Genomic DNA, 18,115 nt, shown 5'->3' with positions numbered 1-18,115 from the left:
CTTGCCAAAAATGTTTGCTATTTTTGCTGTACCTAATTTAAAAAACCTTGTTTTTTGACAAAAATTCTCACTTTTTAAAACAATTCATGAAAAAATTTACTCAAATGTGTCGTTTTTTCACCAAAACTAAAACTTGTAAAAAGTCTCGTTTTCTCGACAAAAATTTTTGCTTTTGGCTGTAATATTAGAAAAAAACCTTGGTTTTTGACAAAAATTCTCACTGTTCGGGGAAATCGATGAAAAAAATTTTCTTTTTTTTGCTAAAATTTAATCCGTAGTATCAGCTTCCAAAAGCACTGCTTTTTGCCAACATTTTCAAAAACTTGTTTTTTGTCAAAAATTGTTATGTTGCTTTTTTTTATGTAGCAAAATAGTGAAATACCCAAAAAAGTGCCAGAAATTGCTGAAAATTATCATTTTTTTGCCTATAATTCCCAAAAGTTCTGCTTTTTGCTGAAATGGTCAAATTCAATTCTCCCTTTTTCAAAAAAAAAATCGACACAAATTTTCGTTTTTTAGCAAAATGAATAAAAACTGTTCGTTTTTGGCGTGAAATTCTAAAAAGTCTGCCTTTTTTCAAAAATTGTCCTGAAGTCTCGCTGTTTTGTCAGAAATTGTCCAAAAGTCCTTTCCCACTGCTGAAATTGTCTGTCTCGTTTTTTGTTAAAAATTGATTTTTTGACCAACAATTTCAAGAAATTCCTACTTTGTTGCCAAAATTATTCATATTGGTTCACTTTTGGTTAAAAAATTTAATATTTCATGAAAATGTTCAAAAATTACCCTGAGAGCAGTTTTTTTTTGATTTTTAAATTTTTTTTAAATTCGCGAAAAATCCAAAAATGAAGTTTAGGAACTGAAATTTTGGTTACGGGTATTTTAAGACAGGCTCTTTCAAAATTCGAAAAGATTCAAAAAATGAACGAATTTTTATTTTTCTGTTGTGAGTGTAATTTTTATTAACTGTTTCATGAAATACGTCAGAAAGAGGTCAAAATAAGACAACCGAATAAATTTCAAACTTTTTTTGATGTTCGAAATTAAAAATTGAATTTTTTCGAATTTTGATTTTTTTGTGAGGAGTTTATTTCATCGAGTGAAAGGAGTTTTTCAACTTTTTTAACAGATACGTAAAAATAGGGGTTAAATGGGTCAACTTCACCTATCAAAACTTTTTTAATGTATTAAATCAAAAAATCGAATTTTTTCGCAAACTTTAAATTTTTTAAAATCAACTTTGCAACATGGCACCATCCCAATTTTTTAATATGTTGTTCAGGATGAAAAGTTGTCCATAATATATTTTTTTCAGCATTTTTGAGAGTCGGAACGATATGAAAACTACGTTTCGAAACTTCTCAAGCTAACTTTTTGTACGAAAAAAAGTGGCCACACTGATTTTTATGATATCACCAAAAAGCCTTTCAAAACCCTTAACCATGGGAAAATGTTCCATTTTGGTAGGTATCGCGGTTATCGAGTAATCCACTGCTGAAATGGATGATATTTTAGGTTCACTGAAAACTTTGACACCCCCTGGCTGCCTTTAAAAATGGACTAGAGGGCTGCGATTTGCGCCATTGGTCATCCCTTCGAAAGGTCTTTACACAGGAAAAATTTCAAAAAAAATCGCCCGACCCCCCCCCCCCCACCACTTCTTGGTCCAATTGACGTGAAATGACCCATTTTGGAAATTTTTTCATATTATTTTTTGCTAATTTATTTAACAAGTTCATTTTTTGAGTGCCCAAATCCAGTGCAAATTAGCGAATGAAATGAAAAAATAAAAACCAGAAAATCTGACCAAATCCAAATTGAATAGGTACATTTTTGAAATCAATTTGAATTCTCGCCTGATGATCAACTTATTGGAACCCAAATTTACATAGAACAGAATCCATTTGGGTCTCTATTTTTTTCAATGCAGGCGTACTCGTCCAAAGTTGTGCACATCTATTATCTTTCCAGTAAGTATTGGAACATTTATGGAGTACGAAGTGTGGGTATTCGCGTAAATAATTATCGTCTCTTTTACGGAGTGACAGCAATGGCGACCTGGGTGCGAGTACAGACAGCATGATTAGTTATAAATGTCAAAGTTACCTCTTCAACGTATGCCTGTATCTGCAATATGCAGTATTGCACACTATTCGTGTGGCATGAGCATAAAAAAAGGTGCATCGTTCTTGTAGCTATAGACTTATCAGTATGCAAACCAACTCGACAACTCTGGTTGCAAATTTGTGCAGATTTTCGGAAACCACCTCCCAATTTCTCTCTCACTCACTCACCAAAAAAAACAACGAAAATTACGTTACCACATCACGTAGACGTATCTGTCATCGTCGTCGTCATCTATATAGCGAAATATGCCTCGTTTCCCAAAAAAGGGTTGCAAATCGAGCGCTCGCGAAGGCTCTACAGTGGTGTATCGTATCATCAGGAAAGAAACGAATCGAGAGAAAATCTATAGGGGAAATACTCTCGTTATCCAGAAGTAATTAGAAAAGAATTCGAAACGACGACTTGGACGACTCATTACAGCGAGAAAATAATTGATTAAGGACGTCGTCTTATTAATTAAGCTCTACAAGTTCGCTGCTGTTTCTCTCGAGCAGCGTGATACGATTAGTCCATAATTGGAAAGCGCCATCGCCATCGCCAGCTTCAGTTTCAGTTTCGAAGCGATCCAAATGATGACGAGAGAAATGTTGGAAAAATACAGCAACCAACCAACCAACGTAGAGAAGTGGGCAGAAACAGAAGGCAAAAAGGAAGGAAGCGAGGAAGTGTTTAATCCTATGTACCTATAATTTTATCCGGATGCTGTTTCGAGCTATAAGATTGAATTATCTATGTGTGTACTCTTGTATACGTAGATATACCAGAAGCGATATTATTTATACCGTGGAGATTATCGAGTACGTGTGGTAGGTACGCTACACGGTGGTAATTAAATCGAGCGACGATTATGATTTCCGAGAGCAGCTCGACGAGTCGACGAAGATACCCTTGAAATTTTCGACGTTAATTATTTAAGCGTAATAGCGGATCCAGTTCCATCCCCAAATCCGCATACACCACTTTTTTTCTCAAGGTCGTTCGAGTTATATGCGGTTAGCTTTTAGTATTTATTTATTTTTTTTGGTAAATACGCCAAGTGCAAAGTGTATAGGTACGTGTGGTAAGAAAGAGAGTAAATATACACATGTCACGGCGTTTTTTTTTTTTTATTCATTCAATGCATAAGCGTACTGTATGTATGTACGAATGGATGGAGCGACCGTGAAAGTACATTTCCTATAATTTTATCTTCCTTCCCCTACCAGTCGCGCACCCTGCCCGGTTTTCGTTAAGAACAAACAGGTACGCGCGGTCTTTATCATAATAATACGCGCTTCGCTATCGTGTACAACACCGTTCGAGTCTTTATACCTTATTATACCTATTTTTATCGTATAATAATTTTTTACGTTCTGTTTTCATCTGTTTTACTTACCGGAGAAGTGAAGATAACCAGTGTTGGTGAAATTATCTCGAGTGTTGTTGAGATTTTTATTAATTTGATTGATCGAGTTTGTCGTATATTGAAACGTGATCGAGTCGCGTGTTTTGATCGAATTTTTGGTCAATTTTGTTCGTAATTTATTATTATTTTTGTTGTATTTTGTAACTGAGTCGATATGAATTTCGCCAGAGTATCATTGGTGAGTACTTTGAATTTGATTACGTGGATATTTTTCATCTTACCCCTACAATTAGTTCACTTCGATTATCGTATTATGTTTTACGAAATTTGATTTGAAAATAAGAGCCAAAAATAGTACAGAAGAGATATTTTAAGTGAATAATTTTCCAAAATTTTTGATAATAGTTTGAGAAAATTGCACTATTGAGTTTTGAATGGAAAATAATGCTGAAAAAAATGTTGTTGAAAATGAAGCAGAAGTAGAGTTGGACGTTCGAGGAAATTTTGTGCTATGGTTTTTGCTCAGAATGTTTTGTATTTCGTTGGAATTTGAAATGAATTTTGTTCGAAACACACTTGAAATTTTTTTCAAAAAATCAGAAAAATGAAAAAACCGAAGTATCTACTTGCCTACAAATTGAAAAAAAAAATCCTCGCAGTTTCGAGTTATTTAATTTTTTGTGTTTTTGTGGAGGTGAGGTGAGGTGGGGTGGGGGAGGGGAGGGTTTTTCATGTGGTAAAAAATATGTGAAAAATAGGTCATGAAAAAGTCACGATTGTTTGTCTGTGAATTTTTTGTTAGACACCCTGTGATTTTTTTTTTTTGAGTCATTACAGGATGTCTTACAAAATTTTGAAATGAAAAAGCAGGACTTGAGCAGGACAATTTTTAAACATTTGAGATTTTTTGAGTGAAAGGGGGGGGCTTGATATTCAAATTTTTTGCTTTTATGATTTCTTTCAAGCCAACGGCGAGTTTTAAAGTAAAATAAGTATAAAAGATGAAGTGATAATTTTGTCATTCGATAGGTATAATTTTGCCTAATAGGTATTTATATTACGTATAAAAATTTTCATTTCTCCTTCAAATTTGTAATTTTTCAACTGTAGAAAAGAGAAACAAAATGCCCTGGTATTAAAAACGACGCTTTTCTGTGTGATGAGTCACTTATGAAAAGTTTGTTATTTTGCTTCAAAATTTCTAAATTCAAACGATGATTTTTTTTGAAAAATTTAAAATTGAAAAAGAATCACAAACGAGCCCGAGTGATTTCAAAAATTCATGTTCACAGAAGTAAAAAAAAGTTTCTTTATGCAGGAAGGAGTTTATTTTTCTGATTTCAAATTTCGAATATTTTTTAAATTTGAAGGAAAGTCGTCAAATAAGCGTTTTTCAAGTTCAACAAAATTCCAGAAAAAAGGCGAAATTAATCGAAAACTTTGAAATGTGATCGAAAAAAGCAAGACTTTTTGATGAAAAGTTTTAAAAAGTAGGTTAGAAAGAAGAAGGAGGGGGAAGAAGGGGTAAAAAAATGAGTAGAATGTTACCCTAAATTCTGAAAAAGCTTCGCCAGAATTCTGCATTTTGATTTGTAAATTTTGATGATGGACAATCCAGTTTTACGAAAATTTCGACTTTCAGAGTTCCATTTTTTGATCTCAGTTTTGCAAACATCGAAGTATGTGGGTATTTTCTTTTTTTTCATGTGGGAGGGGAAGAGAAAAAGTGATGTGTTTGAGAAAGATTTTCGAAAATCTGTAATTTCAAATGTCTGTGAGACACGTTGGGTTTGTGTCCTTGAAAACAAAAAGTGGCAAGAAGGAGGGGGGGGGGTCATCGATGAATGAGTCTAATCCCAAGAAAGAATAAATTAGGGACCTATTCATAATATGTATCTAAAGCCCTCAAATTTGAATAATCGACACATCAAACCGTATTTTTATATCCCCCCCCCCCACCAAAAAATAAGGATGATGGGAGGAGAGGAGAGTTGAATGACCAATGGAAGAACGTAAGTAATCCTAGAGTTAGATGAGCGAATATTTAAAATCAGTACTCTCCCAAACCCATCCATCAAGGTGTCTCAAATTGTTTTCAATTTTTTGAAATTCTGGTTATGTTTTTGTACTTTTTTCGACTTCTTCAATGGTGAATTTTGGCTTTTGTATGAATAGCACGTGGTACGATGGAAGGGGCCTGAAGAATTAGGTCTAAAATATGATCACTGATCAGAAATCCGAATTCAGGGTAATCGATTTTTTTGTTGTTGAAATGTTGACCAAAAATTTGGGATCCTTGTGTCCCTTAGCAGGGAGCTATCCCAACTGGTGGGAAACCTTTTGAACCGGTTTATAAGGCTTTTTGAGCCAAATCACAAGAGCATGTAAAAGTACTTCACCAGCCTGTCGAAATTTCAGGAGTTGAATTGCATTTTTCAATTTTTGGTAAATTTTCAAAAATCAAATTTTTTGGCCAAAAATGTTAAAAAATCAAAATTTTTTCAAATTAACGAAATTTGGTAATATCTATTCTATTTCTGACACTCCTACCCTCTCCTTCCCTCCCCCTCCAAACGCAATTTGAAACGGTTTTCGAACTATTTTGAGCGGTTCTGGAATCTTCAGTAGATTTTTGAAAGTTGAATTTTCTACAATATTTTGCCCAATGAGGCTGAGAAACTGAAATTTATGTACTTGAGTAATCCTTTGATTTCAACGTACTGAGTTCATTGGAGATGGTTCCAAACTATTCTAGAGCCTCCATTAATATTTTGGAAATTTTAGACTTTGAAAAAATGCCATTAAAAAGTGTTGAAATCAATATTATGGCACAATTGAGCGCGATTATTGCTTGTAATTGGCCTCAGTGCTGCCGAGTTTCTAAAAAATGTTAGTGAACTTAATTTTTAGAAGAGAAAATGCAATCGTCTCAGCTTTAATCTGGAAGCTTTATTTTTACCCAGAGGATGAAAACTTCATTTTTGTGATAAAAAATAAAAACGTATTCCGTTTTTGAAGAGAGTTTCAAACGTTATTTTTCGACAGAAAATGCAGCCTTCATTTTTGAAGAAAAACTGGGAACTTCATTTTTCTAAAAAAAAAAAAAAACTTCTCTCAAAAAATTGTTTGTTTATGACCTCAACTTTCAAAAGTAGAAACGAAGGTTTCATTTTTGAAATACATACATTTTTTGATTGAAAAGGCTAATTTTTGAAAAAATTGGGGGGAGGTCTTCAGGTAGGAAACCCTGTGAAAAAAATTCTGTTTTTCAAACAATTTTCATTTTTGGTGGGAGAGAGTGTGAAAATTTTCAGGAATTTTGGCCCGTGATCACATTGGCTATCGACAACGCTGATTGGCCCACTTGAACGATTTTTTGAAAATCTGGAATTTCCAAAATATGCCCGGAGGCTCCAGAACGGCTTGAAACCATCTTCGATTGACTCAGCGTGTTGAAATTGGAGTATCAAGTGAACTTCAGTTTTTCAACTTTATTGGGTAAAATTTTGTAGAAATTCAAACTTTTAAAATCTTGCTGGAGGCTCCAGTACTACTCAAAACAGTTCGAAACCGTTTCCAATCGATTCGGTGGGCTGAAAATAGAGAGCGAATGTCAAATTTCAGCTGTATAGATTTTTAGTGTGCGTAGCACACTATTGGTTTCGCTTTGAGAAATTGAAATTTCAATGTACAATGAATGTTCTCTTAAGCTATCCAACCGTTTTTCGTACCTATTGGACACCATTTGAGAATCATTAAGGCGGAGGGTATAGATTTATTTTCATTCAATTCGGATGGGTAATTGCTGAGTAATTGCAATTTTAGTGCATTATTTTAATGCATTAAATCCTAAAAAAGGGAAAAGGGGACTTGTAGAACACCTGCCGCTCATTGTACCCTGCTATACCCCCAGTCTATTCCATCACCAGCTGTGTTTCATTGTACCCTGTTACACCCCCGGTCTGTTAGCTGTAAATTCCAAGTGGGAGTGGTTTGGTGGGGCGTTTACGAAACAAATATATTATTTTAATGCCCCAACCCTCGTAGTGAATTCGTGGCTGAGTGGTTAGGGCATGTAGGTAGGAATAGGAAATTTAGGGACCCAGGTTCGAATCCCCGTGAGGTAAGTAGGTAGGTGACAGATTTTTCGTAGGAAAATTGGATAGGTAAATGCTTTGGAGTTACCTATGTAGTACATGATAATGGGGCAAAAATAATGCTGAAATTGAGTTATGAATTATATCATATTTTGCTAAATAATGCTGAAATTGAGTTTATGAATTATGATATCATTTGCTAACTAAAAATTCATTTCATTAATTTTTTGTCTACCTATAGCCATAAGTAAAGTAAGAATTACCTTGACATAAATAATTTTTAACTTTTTACTTATAATTTAAAAATTACTTCAAAATGAGTAATTAAACCAATTTTTGTACAATTGAAACATGAAATTTTTATTATCATGATTTAGTAAAAATTATTAAAACAAAATGATTTTTACTATTGGTACCTATAGCAAAATTTATTAAAATTATAATTTTTACTATACGATTACAGTAAAAATTATTGAATGGGATCTGGTACTTAATTGTGCTAAATACCAGTATTTAGTTAAATTTTTTTGTAAAAATTACCCATATTTTTTTTCGTGTAATTTAGAGACAATTCAAATTCTTAACATATTTTATAAGATTTAATTCTTAATTTAGAATAAAAAGCAAGTTCTAAAAATTGGTTTGAAAATTTATAAATTTGAAGACAATGGAAATTCTAAAAAAAATAATATGAAAATTTGTATTTAGAGACGCTGAGAATTCCAAAAATTGATTAAAAGTTCTGTAAGTTGCAGATAACGTGAACTTGAAAATTATATGAAATAAGTATTGTAATATTTATGAAGAAGATGAGAATTCTGAAAAATTGGAGGCAATGTAAATTCCAAAAATTGAGTAAACGTTTTACAATTTGTGGACAATATGAACTTGAAAATTGAATTTGAAATTTTTTAATTTAAAGACAATAAGAATTCTGAAAAATTATTCAAAATTTGACTATTTAGAGGCAATGTGAATTCTAAAAATTGATTGCAAATTTCCTAATTCAGCAGCAATGCAAAATTCTGAAAATTTATTGAAAACTTTATGAAATTGTAGCGATGGGGATTTCAGGAAATTGATTTGAAATTTTGTAAATTTTAAAACAATGCAAACTATATGAAAAACAACTAGAAATTTCTTAATTTAGAAGCAATACAAGCTTATAAATTATTCTGAAATACCTATTGTAATTTTGAAAATATGAAAACACTGAAAAACAATTATTATTTTGAAGCAGTGGTTTCAAAAATTCTCATCACTGTGACATGACATGGTTGATTCACTTATGCACTACCTAGATGTAATAACGGTTATAGCTGTAGAAAAGGCAGCTAGCTACGCACACTTTGCAGTGTCTAGTTTTCCTTTTTTTTAGTGTTCCCACATTTTTGGCTCTTTGATTTTCATCAAAAATTCTCCAAAAATCTAAAAATGCACTTTGGAAGTTGAAATTTTGACTGGTAATGTATTTTTGCTCACTCTTAAAAAGTGTGTCATCAAAAATAGATTGAAAATGGTTTCGTTGTATTTTTTTGTTGACATTTTGGAATGATGATTTGAAAAATGATACACTGCAATGTAATGAAAAGTTCAACGTCGTAATGCAGATGACTGACGTGCGTTTAACCGTTCATGATGGTGCTTATCTCGCAGTATCGAAGGTCTAATTGGCACATGGTGTGTCGTCTATTGTGCAAAAAACGTTTTTTATTCATTTTTTCCTTCCAATAGGTATACCGAAGCCATAATTATGAAAGTTGTAATCGTAAAATGAAAAAAGTATCTATTTTGAAAAAAAAATAATAATAAAGTATAAAGTAAAGAACAATAAAACACCGTGCTTGAAGTAAATGGCAGACTAGTATAGAGAAAATAATATTAAATCAAGACATCAACTCTGTCAAGTTGGAACTAACCGCCTACATGGTGTGTAGATGCTGTGTATGCATTGTTAACAGTGTAATGTTATCGTTTATGAACCCATCAATCTTCTATAGTAGAGACTAGAGAGTCGGGAACCAGGTGCAACATGTTCTTTAAAGTACTCTTGCCAAGCTAATTCGCCGATTGATGAATGTTCGTTTACCCGAAGCGATGTGGACAAACCTGTTGAATTTACTACTATATTTGCACATGTACCCGGTGCGGTGCATTGCGGTGGGCTATAGACTAGACAAGTTGATCTTTGGAATGTACAGTACAGTACCTCTATATACTTATACTATCGGTTTATTGTCTATATACATTCGTAAGGTATTGTTTCGATGCGTCAGAAAGTCACTCGAGCTCTCTGGAAATCGATCTGATGGTTAAATTTTGAGCAAGCTTTTCAAGATCTGGAAAACTGTCGTGATTCTTCGTTTAAAAATCGTCCTGAGACCACGACGAAGCATGCAGAATGGGACTGAAATGAACGTGAATTCAGGCTCTCAGACTGAAAATTTCTCAAAAACTGATCTAGCTGCTTTAAACTTTGCAATTTCCCATCGCATTGATTGAACCATTCACGATATGATGAGTTTTCAGTCCATATCCACAGGCCATGGACGCTCACACTGACCAAGCTGCATTTGTACACCGTACACACAAAGTATCGAAGTACATATTATAATTTGTAACATCCTCTTTCACCTTCACCATCATAACCGTTGACCCAGACAAAAAAAACTCCCAGGTTTGCTGCGTTGTAATTACGTAATTTTTTTTTCTTCGCGTCGAGCTGTTTCATCTAGAAAAATTCACATGCCTACCTCCGCAAACTGTTATTCTTTTCTTCGACGCATGAAATTTTTTTAATTAGGATTTTTTTCCCTCTCTTCTCAAACGGCTGAAAAAAAAATTGTGCCAGACAATACGATGTAGCGTGACACTATCAGCTGTACAGGTCTCATAACTTGTTAGGTGTTACTCGTATTTCATCTTAAACGACCCGTGTAGGTATATCTTTGATGAGACTTGAGATTTGATTTTTTGATAATGAGCTAGCTTCTCTCGTACGAGTATTCACAAGACGTGTAAAAATGTAATTCCAATATTTTGGCAATTACATAGTTCGTCGCAGTAAAATATTACGTAATAATTTCGAGGTGTATGACTGCAATGTACGTGTAATACTCGTATTTTTGCTGGTTGCTGGACGACGAAGACGTGGATGTGTTTATTTATCTACAATTACCATTTTCATACGCACGTTCGAATTAAAAGAATATACTTATTATATTTTACTATCATGTACGACTCTGTATAAAGGTGTAAAATATAATACAATAATGAAAATAGCGCGAGCCAACCAGCCAGCCAGTGATTCGGAATCCGAATCGTAGCTGCTCTCGAAATAGGAGTACTCATAGTACACGTAAAAAAAAAAAATAAACAATAAAAACTTCCTCGAGAGTTGGAAATGATACCTATATACCTACCTAATACTCGTAATAAGTAGTTTATGTAATCCGTTTCTTGGCCGAGTGCGAGCAGCGAGTGTAAAACAGTAGCATTCTTATAACGACTTGGTCGTATGGTTGGATTAGTTAATGGGGCTTCGAGTAGCTCTTTTTTAATTTGCTACTGTAACGTTTATAGTTTTTATTTTATCATTCATGTAACTGGTCATTGAGATTTGGAACCTGGAAGTGTGTTCGGGTGCCAAAAATAATAAAAAAACGAGTTGCGAACATCTCGCGGATGGAATTAATTGATTGGGGTCTCGATCGTATACATTGCTGGTGTGATTTAATTTGCAATCGTACTGATCGATGGAATGATAATATTATGAACTGCATAACACGTTGCTGACAAATTTGCATAGGTACCTAAAACATCGAGAAATCGTGTCAAATAAACATTGAAATGAAAAAAAAACTAGACAGCAAAGTGTGCGTAGCTAGCTGCCTTTTCTACAGCTATAACCGTTATTACATCTAGGTAGTGCATAAGTGAATCAACCATGTCACAGTAATGAGAATTTTTGAAACTCTCACTGCTTCAAAATAATAATTGTTTTTCAGTATTTTCATATTTTCCAAATTACAATAGGTATTTCAGAATAATTTATAAGCTTGTATTGCTTCTAAATTAAGAAATTTCTAGTTGTTTTTCATAGTTTGCATTGTTTTAAAATTTACAAAATTTCAAATCAATTTCCCGAATTCCCCATCGCTACAATTTCATAAAGTTTTCAATAAATTTTCAGAATTTTGCATTGCTGCTGAGTTAGGAAATTTGCAATCAATTTTTAGAATTCACATTGCCTCTAAATAGTCAAATTTTGAATAATTTTTCAGAATTCTTATCGTCTTTAAATTAAAAAATTTCAAATTCAATTTTCAAGTTCATGTTGTCCACAAATTGTAAAACGTTTACTCAATTTTTGGAATTTACATTGCCTCCAATTTTTCAGAATTCTCATCTTGTTCATAAATATTACAATACTTATTTCATATAATTTTCAAGTTCACATTATCTGCAACTTACAGAACTTTTAATCAATTTTTGGAATTCTCAGCGTCTCTAAATACAAATTTTCATATTATTTTTTTTAGAATTTCCATTGTCTTCAAATTTATAAATTTTCAAACCAACTTTCAGAACTTGCTTTTTATTCTAAATTAAGAATTAAATCTTATAAAATATGTTAAGAATTTGAATTGCCTCTAAATTACACGAAAAAAAATGGATAATTTTTACAAAAAAATTTAACTTAATACTGGTATTTAGCACAATTAAGTACCAGATCCCATTCAATAATTTTTACTGTAATCGTATAGTAAAAATTATAATTTTAATAAATTTTGCTATAGGTACCAATAGTAAAAATCATTTTGTTTTAATAATTTTTACTAAATCATGATAATAAAAATTTCATGTTTCAATTGTACAAAAATTGGTTTAATTACTCATTTTGAAGTAATTTTTAAATTATAAGTAAAAAGTTAAAAATTATTTATGTCAAGGTAATTCTTACTTTACTTATGGCTATAGGTAGACAAAAAATTAATGAAATGAATTTTTAGTTAGCAAATGATATCATAATTCATAAACTCAATTTCAGCATTATTTAGCAAAATATGATATAATTCATAACTCAATTTCAGCATTATTTTTGCCCCATTATCATGTACTACATAGGTAGTAACTCCAAAGCATTTACCTATCCAATTTTCCTACGAAAAATCTGTCACCTACCTACTTACCTCACGGGGATTCGAACCTGGGTCCCTGAATTTCCTATTCCTACCTTCATGCCCTATCCACTCAGCCACCAATTCACTACGAGGGTTAGGGCATTAAAATAATATATTTGTTTGGTAAACGCCCCACCAAACCACTCCCACTTGGAATTTACAGCTAACAGACCGGGGGTGTAACAGGGTACAATGAAACACAGCTGGTGAAGGAATAGACTGGGGGTATAGCAGGGTACAATGAGCGGCAGGTGTTCTACAAGTCCCCTTTTCCCTTTTTTAGGATTTAATGCATTAAAATAATGAACTAAAATTGCAATTACTCAGCAATTACCCATCCGAATTGAATGAAAATAAATCTATACCCTCCGCCTTAATGATTCTCAAATGGTGTCCAATAGGTACAAAAAACGGTTGGATAGCTTAAGAGAACATTCATTGCAATTGAAATTTCAATTTCTCAAAGCGAAACCAATAGCGTGCTACGCACACTAAAAAAACATGATCAAGTTCGGCTTTTCATATAGCAAAAACTTGCATAAAATAGAATTAAAGTGTGTTTAAAATGTCAGAACAATGATACCTATTATATTAAAATTCTAACAAAATTCTGCAATATTTAGAAAAACCTGCACAAAACGTAGGTAATTAAAACCTGATTAAAATGACAGGATAAACGCCTAAAAAAATTAATGAAAATTGAAAAAATAAATTTTTTAAAAATGTAAAAAAATATAATGGAAAATTTGAACGACGTTATTGAAAAAAAATATACAATTTTTTCGAAATATATAAAGTAAAATATGTAAGTAAGAGATAAAATGACAATTTTTACATTTGATACGTGTATTTTGCCTAATATTCATGTAACGTTTGAAAATTTTAATTTCTCCTTCAAGTATGAAATTTTTTAATTACGGAAAAAGGAAACTTAACTGTCCCTGGCGAAGCGAGGGCAAAAGCTCTCGAAAATCAATATTTTGTGAGGTATAAAAAACGATGTTTTTTTTAAAAAATTATTTTTATTGTAATTAAAAAAATACTTCGCATACAAATTTTCTTTCAATTTCATTTGGGGGGGAGGGGATTTTCGAGTGAAAAGGAATTTGTTATTTTTTTTGTGTTGGGAATGAGGGAAGGGGGAGGTCACGTGGAGAGCTTTCTGAAAATTTGTTCGAAAAAAGGTAACGAAAAAAGTAAGTAATGAAAAAATAGTGATTTTTTCAACAAAAAAAAATCCGTTCCAATGTAAGTCCTGCCAAAGTCCTGTTTTTTCCCCATGAGTCCTGCAGTTGTCGTGCTTTTTGTCACTTCTCATCAAGGAGCCCTGATTTTTTTCAATCAGAACTCAAATTCTCAATTCATTTCTCTTTTTTCTGGAACTTTGAAAAAAAAATTGAAAAGTGCTCATTTGTCAACTTTTTTAGAACCTTGACTTACACATTTTTGAAAGCTTTTGGTCTCGCTTTACTCGGGCTCGTTTGCTTTTCTTTTGAATGTAAAATTTTGCCTCATTCACCCCCCTTCCCCTTCTCAATATAGATCTTACCTAAATGTTTATAAAATGTCCTGCTAAAGCCCTGCTTTTTTATGTTGAAATTTTGTGAGACACCCTGTGAAAATTGTTCATAACAACGTTGAAATTTCTTCAAATGACATAAGAACAGTTGAAAAGACTGAAAATTGATTGAATAATATACGACAGAATTTGAGCAGAATTAGGTGAAAATTGGGAAGATTATCAAAAATTAGCAATAAAACTGATCAAATGGGATCAAAGTAAATGAAAATTTAGTAAAAAGAATGAAGCACCATAAAAACTCTAACATGGGTCTAAAAACAACTAAAAATCACCAAAAACTGATGAAATTTCAGTGAACTGGTCACAAGTGGCTTGAAATTTTAAGATTTGGGTAAAATGAGGCTAAGATCGGAAAAAGAATTATCAGAAAAAAGCGAGGAGTGAAAAAAATAATTGGTAGACGGGGGGGGGGGGGCAAAGGAGGACCCGAAATAAAAGGACCTGCACTGAAAAAAAATTGCTTTTTCTCCTTCTCAAAACGCAAATTTTCGAATGCTTTTGCCCTCGTTTCGCTTGGGCTTGTTTTGTTTTATTTTTCAAAATTACTAAAATTTTAAAAGCCAAAAAGTAAACTCATTGCATAAAAAAACATGATTTTTAATTCTCTCAAAATACAAATTTTCTAAAGTTTTCGCCCTTCCTTCACTCGGGTTTGTTCTCTTTTTTTTTTGCAAAATCAATTTCCTAAAAAAAACATCGGTTTTAGTCCTCTCGAAATTGAATTTATAAAATTCACATTTAGGCCCCCAAAAATCCATTGATATTGTTACGAGTATCAATTGGCAAAATTGGTATTTTTTTCCCCAATATCAATCTGGAAATTTTCAGTCGACCCCCCCCCCCCCCTCTCTATATTCCAAACTGTTATTTCCAATGAGAGGAATCATCCTTTAATAAAGTTCATTTCGAAACTAACAAATATAAAAAATTTTTGTTTTTCTGTAAAAACATCGTATAATTATAAAATTTTGATGTATTTTCGTAAAAGTAGTGAAATATGTGAAAGTATGCTCGGCTCCAAAAAAGGTGAAAAACACATGAATGTAAAAATGGGCGAACTAATTTATGATTAATCACGTACAATTGTACTCACTTTGTTGAAAATAAAAATAATAAAAATAAATAAATAAAAAAGGGCAAAAAATCACCAGAATATGTGAAAATGTAAGCAAAATGAAATCTGGCTTGAAATGCAGGGATTCTTCTGAAACTTGAAACTATTTCATCGCTTACCCCTGAACCCAAATCAAGGATCTTAAAAATTAAATTCATGCATCCCATTTCATAAAATTTCTAAAAATCAGAAAACAGACCCGAGTTGCTGAAAATGTTTGAAATGAGTTAAGACTGGTTCTGTTCAAAATAGTATGTGAGAATTTCCAGAACCAAAATCAGCGGAATGAATATGCTTCCCTTGCAAAATACAATCAATGCAGCTCTCATTCTGAAATATCCATCTATTCTGTATGCACGTGCATATTATTCTTGGTGACCTTTGTGATGTGGATTCTCATAATGTATGTACAACTGCCATTATTCACGAACCCACGATGCGAATTATAAAGCACACGAGGAGTTCCACCACACCACACTCTTTTAGTACTTATTTAATTAGCGATCGTCCCAAATGGGCTTTAATGGGTATAAGTCGAACAGGAATACCACATACTCGGATAGAATAGATGTCTCAATGGCCGGAAGGCGCAAATAATGGTATCTTGATATTAGATCTATACGAAATACGAACTACAACTGTTTCGAAATACCTACTTTAACGACAGTGCAATGAAATGCACACATGCTACATGTACAATGTACATAGCACATACCTATAGTATTTGCTAAATACAAGAACGTGATTACGGGCGGGGCAGGGCTATACTGTAGTCGAACTCGTGATGTGGTGACAAAAATTCGATTGATTGATTCGTTGTTGAACAAGCAGACATAGAGAGAGAGTGAGACATTGGAATGCAGACAGCAGACAGGAAAGACGATGCTAGTGTATTGGAAATTTCTATTAATGGTTCTATATTAAAAGAATGAGAAATTAAATGACGAATCTCCTCATCAGTAGATACTTTTGCTGCTCGATCAAATTTCTTAAAAAAATTCAAAAATTTGGGGCATTATATTTTATTTATGAAAAATTATTTTTATTTTGTCGAATTGTTCCCTGAACTTTTTCAAAAATTGAATAGTAATTCTTTTCAGAGCAGGAGACCTCCCATCGTAGCAAAATTACCAAAATTTTCAAAATTTCGACCTCCACAGCACATCCAACTCTCACACAACCAAATGCACTGACCCGAGCCCACATTGATGTTCTCCTCGTATAACCCGTATAATTGCTTAAAATGTACATTATAACACGCCGCATCTACATGCATGCATAATGTATCCACATAACCATACCAAAGAACATAGGTAAACGACATATCTTTTCATCGATGCGTTAACTTTGAAGGTTACACATAAGTAGGTACATAAAAACTAAGCCTATAAGCTTTAGAAAATAGCTAAGCCTATACGAGAGTCTTATCATCTATGGAATTTATTTTAAGACCACGCCACGCACCGCGTAAGGTAGCTGGAAAAATGAAAACGAAGGTAAGGTAAGTATTAAAAAAAAGCATAAAATCGTGTAAGTACCTTACCTTCTCACTCACACCACACTTGACGTCTCGCGTAAACGTTGCTAATAGATTTCGTGAAGATACCGAGCTGAAAATACATTGACGCGATCGATGCGATCTATGGCCAGTGTATGATTATAGGGCTACGGTGTATACCCAATAATTCACCTTCGGCTAAATCCGGCGCTTTATTGAATTAAGCCAAAAATCCGTCTCGAAGAGAGGGCGTCATTATCACGATATTGTTTCTATTAAAAATAAATAGTAATATCTCATTTAATAATACCGCTTACGTTAGGTATAGGTATAGGTATACGCGAATCGTTATTAATTTGTAAAGGGAAAAAAAATTATTCACAATGGGCTCATATTATCGTATATACGCGTAAGTATTTGGGAAAAAATCGTAATCCAAACGTTTCATTATCATTGGCCCAGTAACCTAATATCTGAATCGTATTCGAATCGTGCCCGTGCTGGTGCGGATTCCGGCTTGTACGCGGTTTTTGGATTATGATTTTTATTTTCTGTTGATATTATTATGCAATGCTCGAGTGAGTTAAGATTTGGGTATTGATGGTATTGAAATGGTCGGATTATCGAATCGATGCTACTTCGGTTAATTGATCTGATTTATAACGAGGCGGTTAATAATTTTATTGGAGATGATCTATGTTATGTACTTACCTAGACCTATAGAGCTGAAAATAATATGCAATGTTATGATTATGACGATGGTAGGCATAGGCAGCCCCAACTTTACTCCTGGCACAGCAAGTACATAGAATGTTTTCAATTAATCGCATACTTCAACTGATAAGTATTATGACAATGACCTAGACTTCAAATAACATCATGATAACTCCCAACTTTAGATCATTGCACTAGTGGCAAGCCACCCTTTTCCCCCACTCTACGTTTGTGAGGGCAGATTGATGATAATGATGCAACCTCCACTTATAACTTCTGGAGTAGTCCCTCCTTTTTTCTGTGAATCCTACCCCAATGTAAAATATGGCAACATGTTCACCTCAGAAATGAAATATTGACCTCTACTACACTTTCCTGAGTCTCTCAAGTAGCACTGACCCACCAGAATGAGAGCCATTTAATCATCATCATCATCATAACATATCACCCTGTATGGG

The 18,115-nt window shown here is 33.2% G+C and overlaps 1 protein-coding gene across 1 annotated transcript in view; it reads left to right on the top strand.

Moving 5' to 3' along the window:
- Positions 1 to 3,373: 3,373 nt before the first annotated feature.
- The window catches only part of LOC135846245 (uncharacterized), a 94,613-nt gene continuing 79,871 nt past the window's right edge, over positions 3,374 to 18,115 (top strand). The window contains exon 1 of the mRNA XM_065365229.1: positions 3,374 to 3,707. Coding sequence (XP_065221301.1) covers positions 3,684 to 3,707 — 24 coding nt within the window. The 5' untranslated portion in view covers positions 3,374 to 3,683. The remainder of the gene's footprint in view (positions 3,708 to 18,115) is intronic.

This window comes from Planococcus citri, chromosome 5 (assembly GCF_950023065.1).
Source record: "Planococcus citri chromosome 5, ihPlaCitr1.1, whole genome shotgun sequence".
Taxonomy (NCBI): Eukaryota; Metazoa; Arthropoda; class Insecta; order Hemiptera; family Pseudococcidae; genus Planococcus; species Planococcus citri.
The sequence above is the reverse complement of the archived record's forward strand: the minus strand, read 5'-3'. Positions and strand labels throughout refer to the sequence as shown.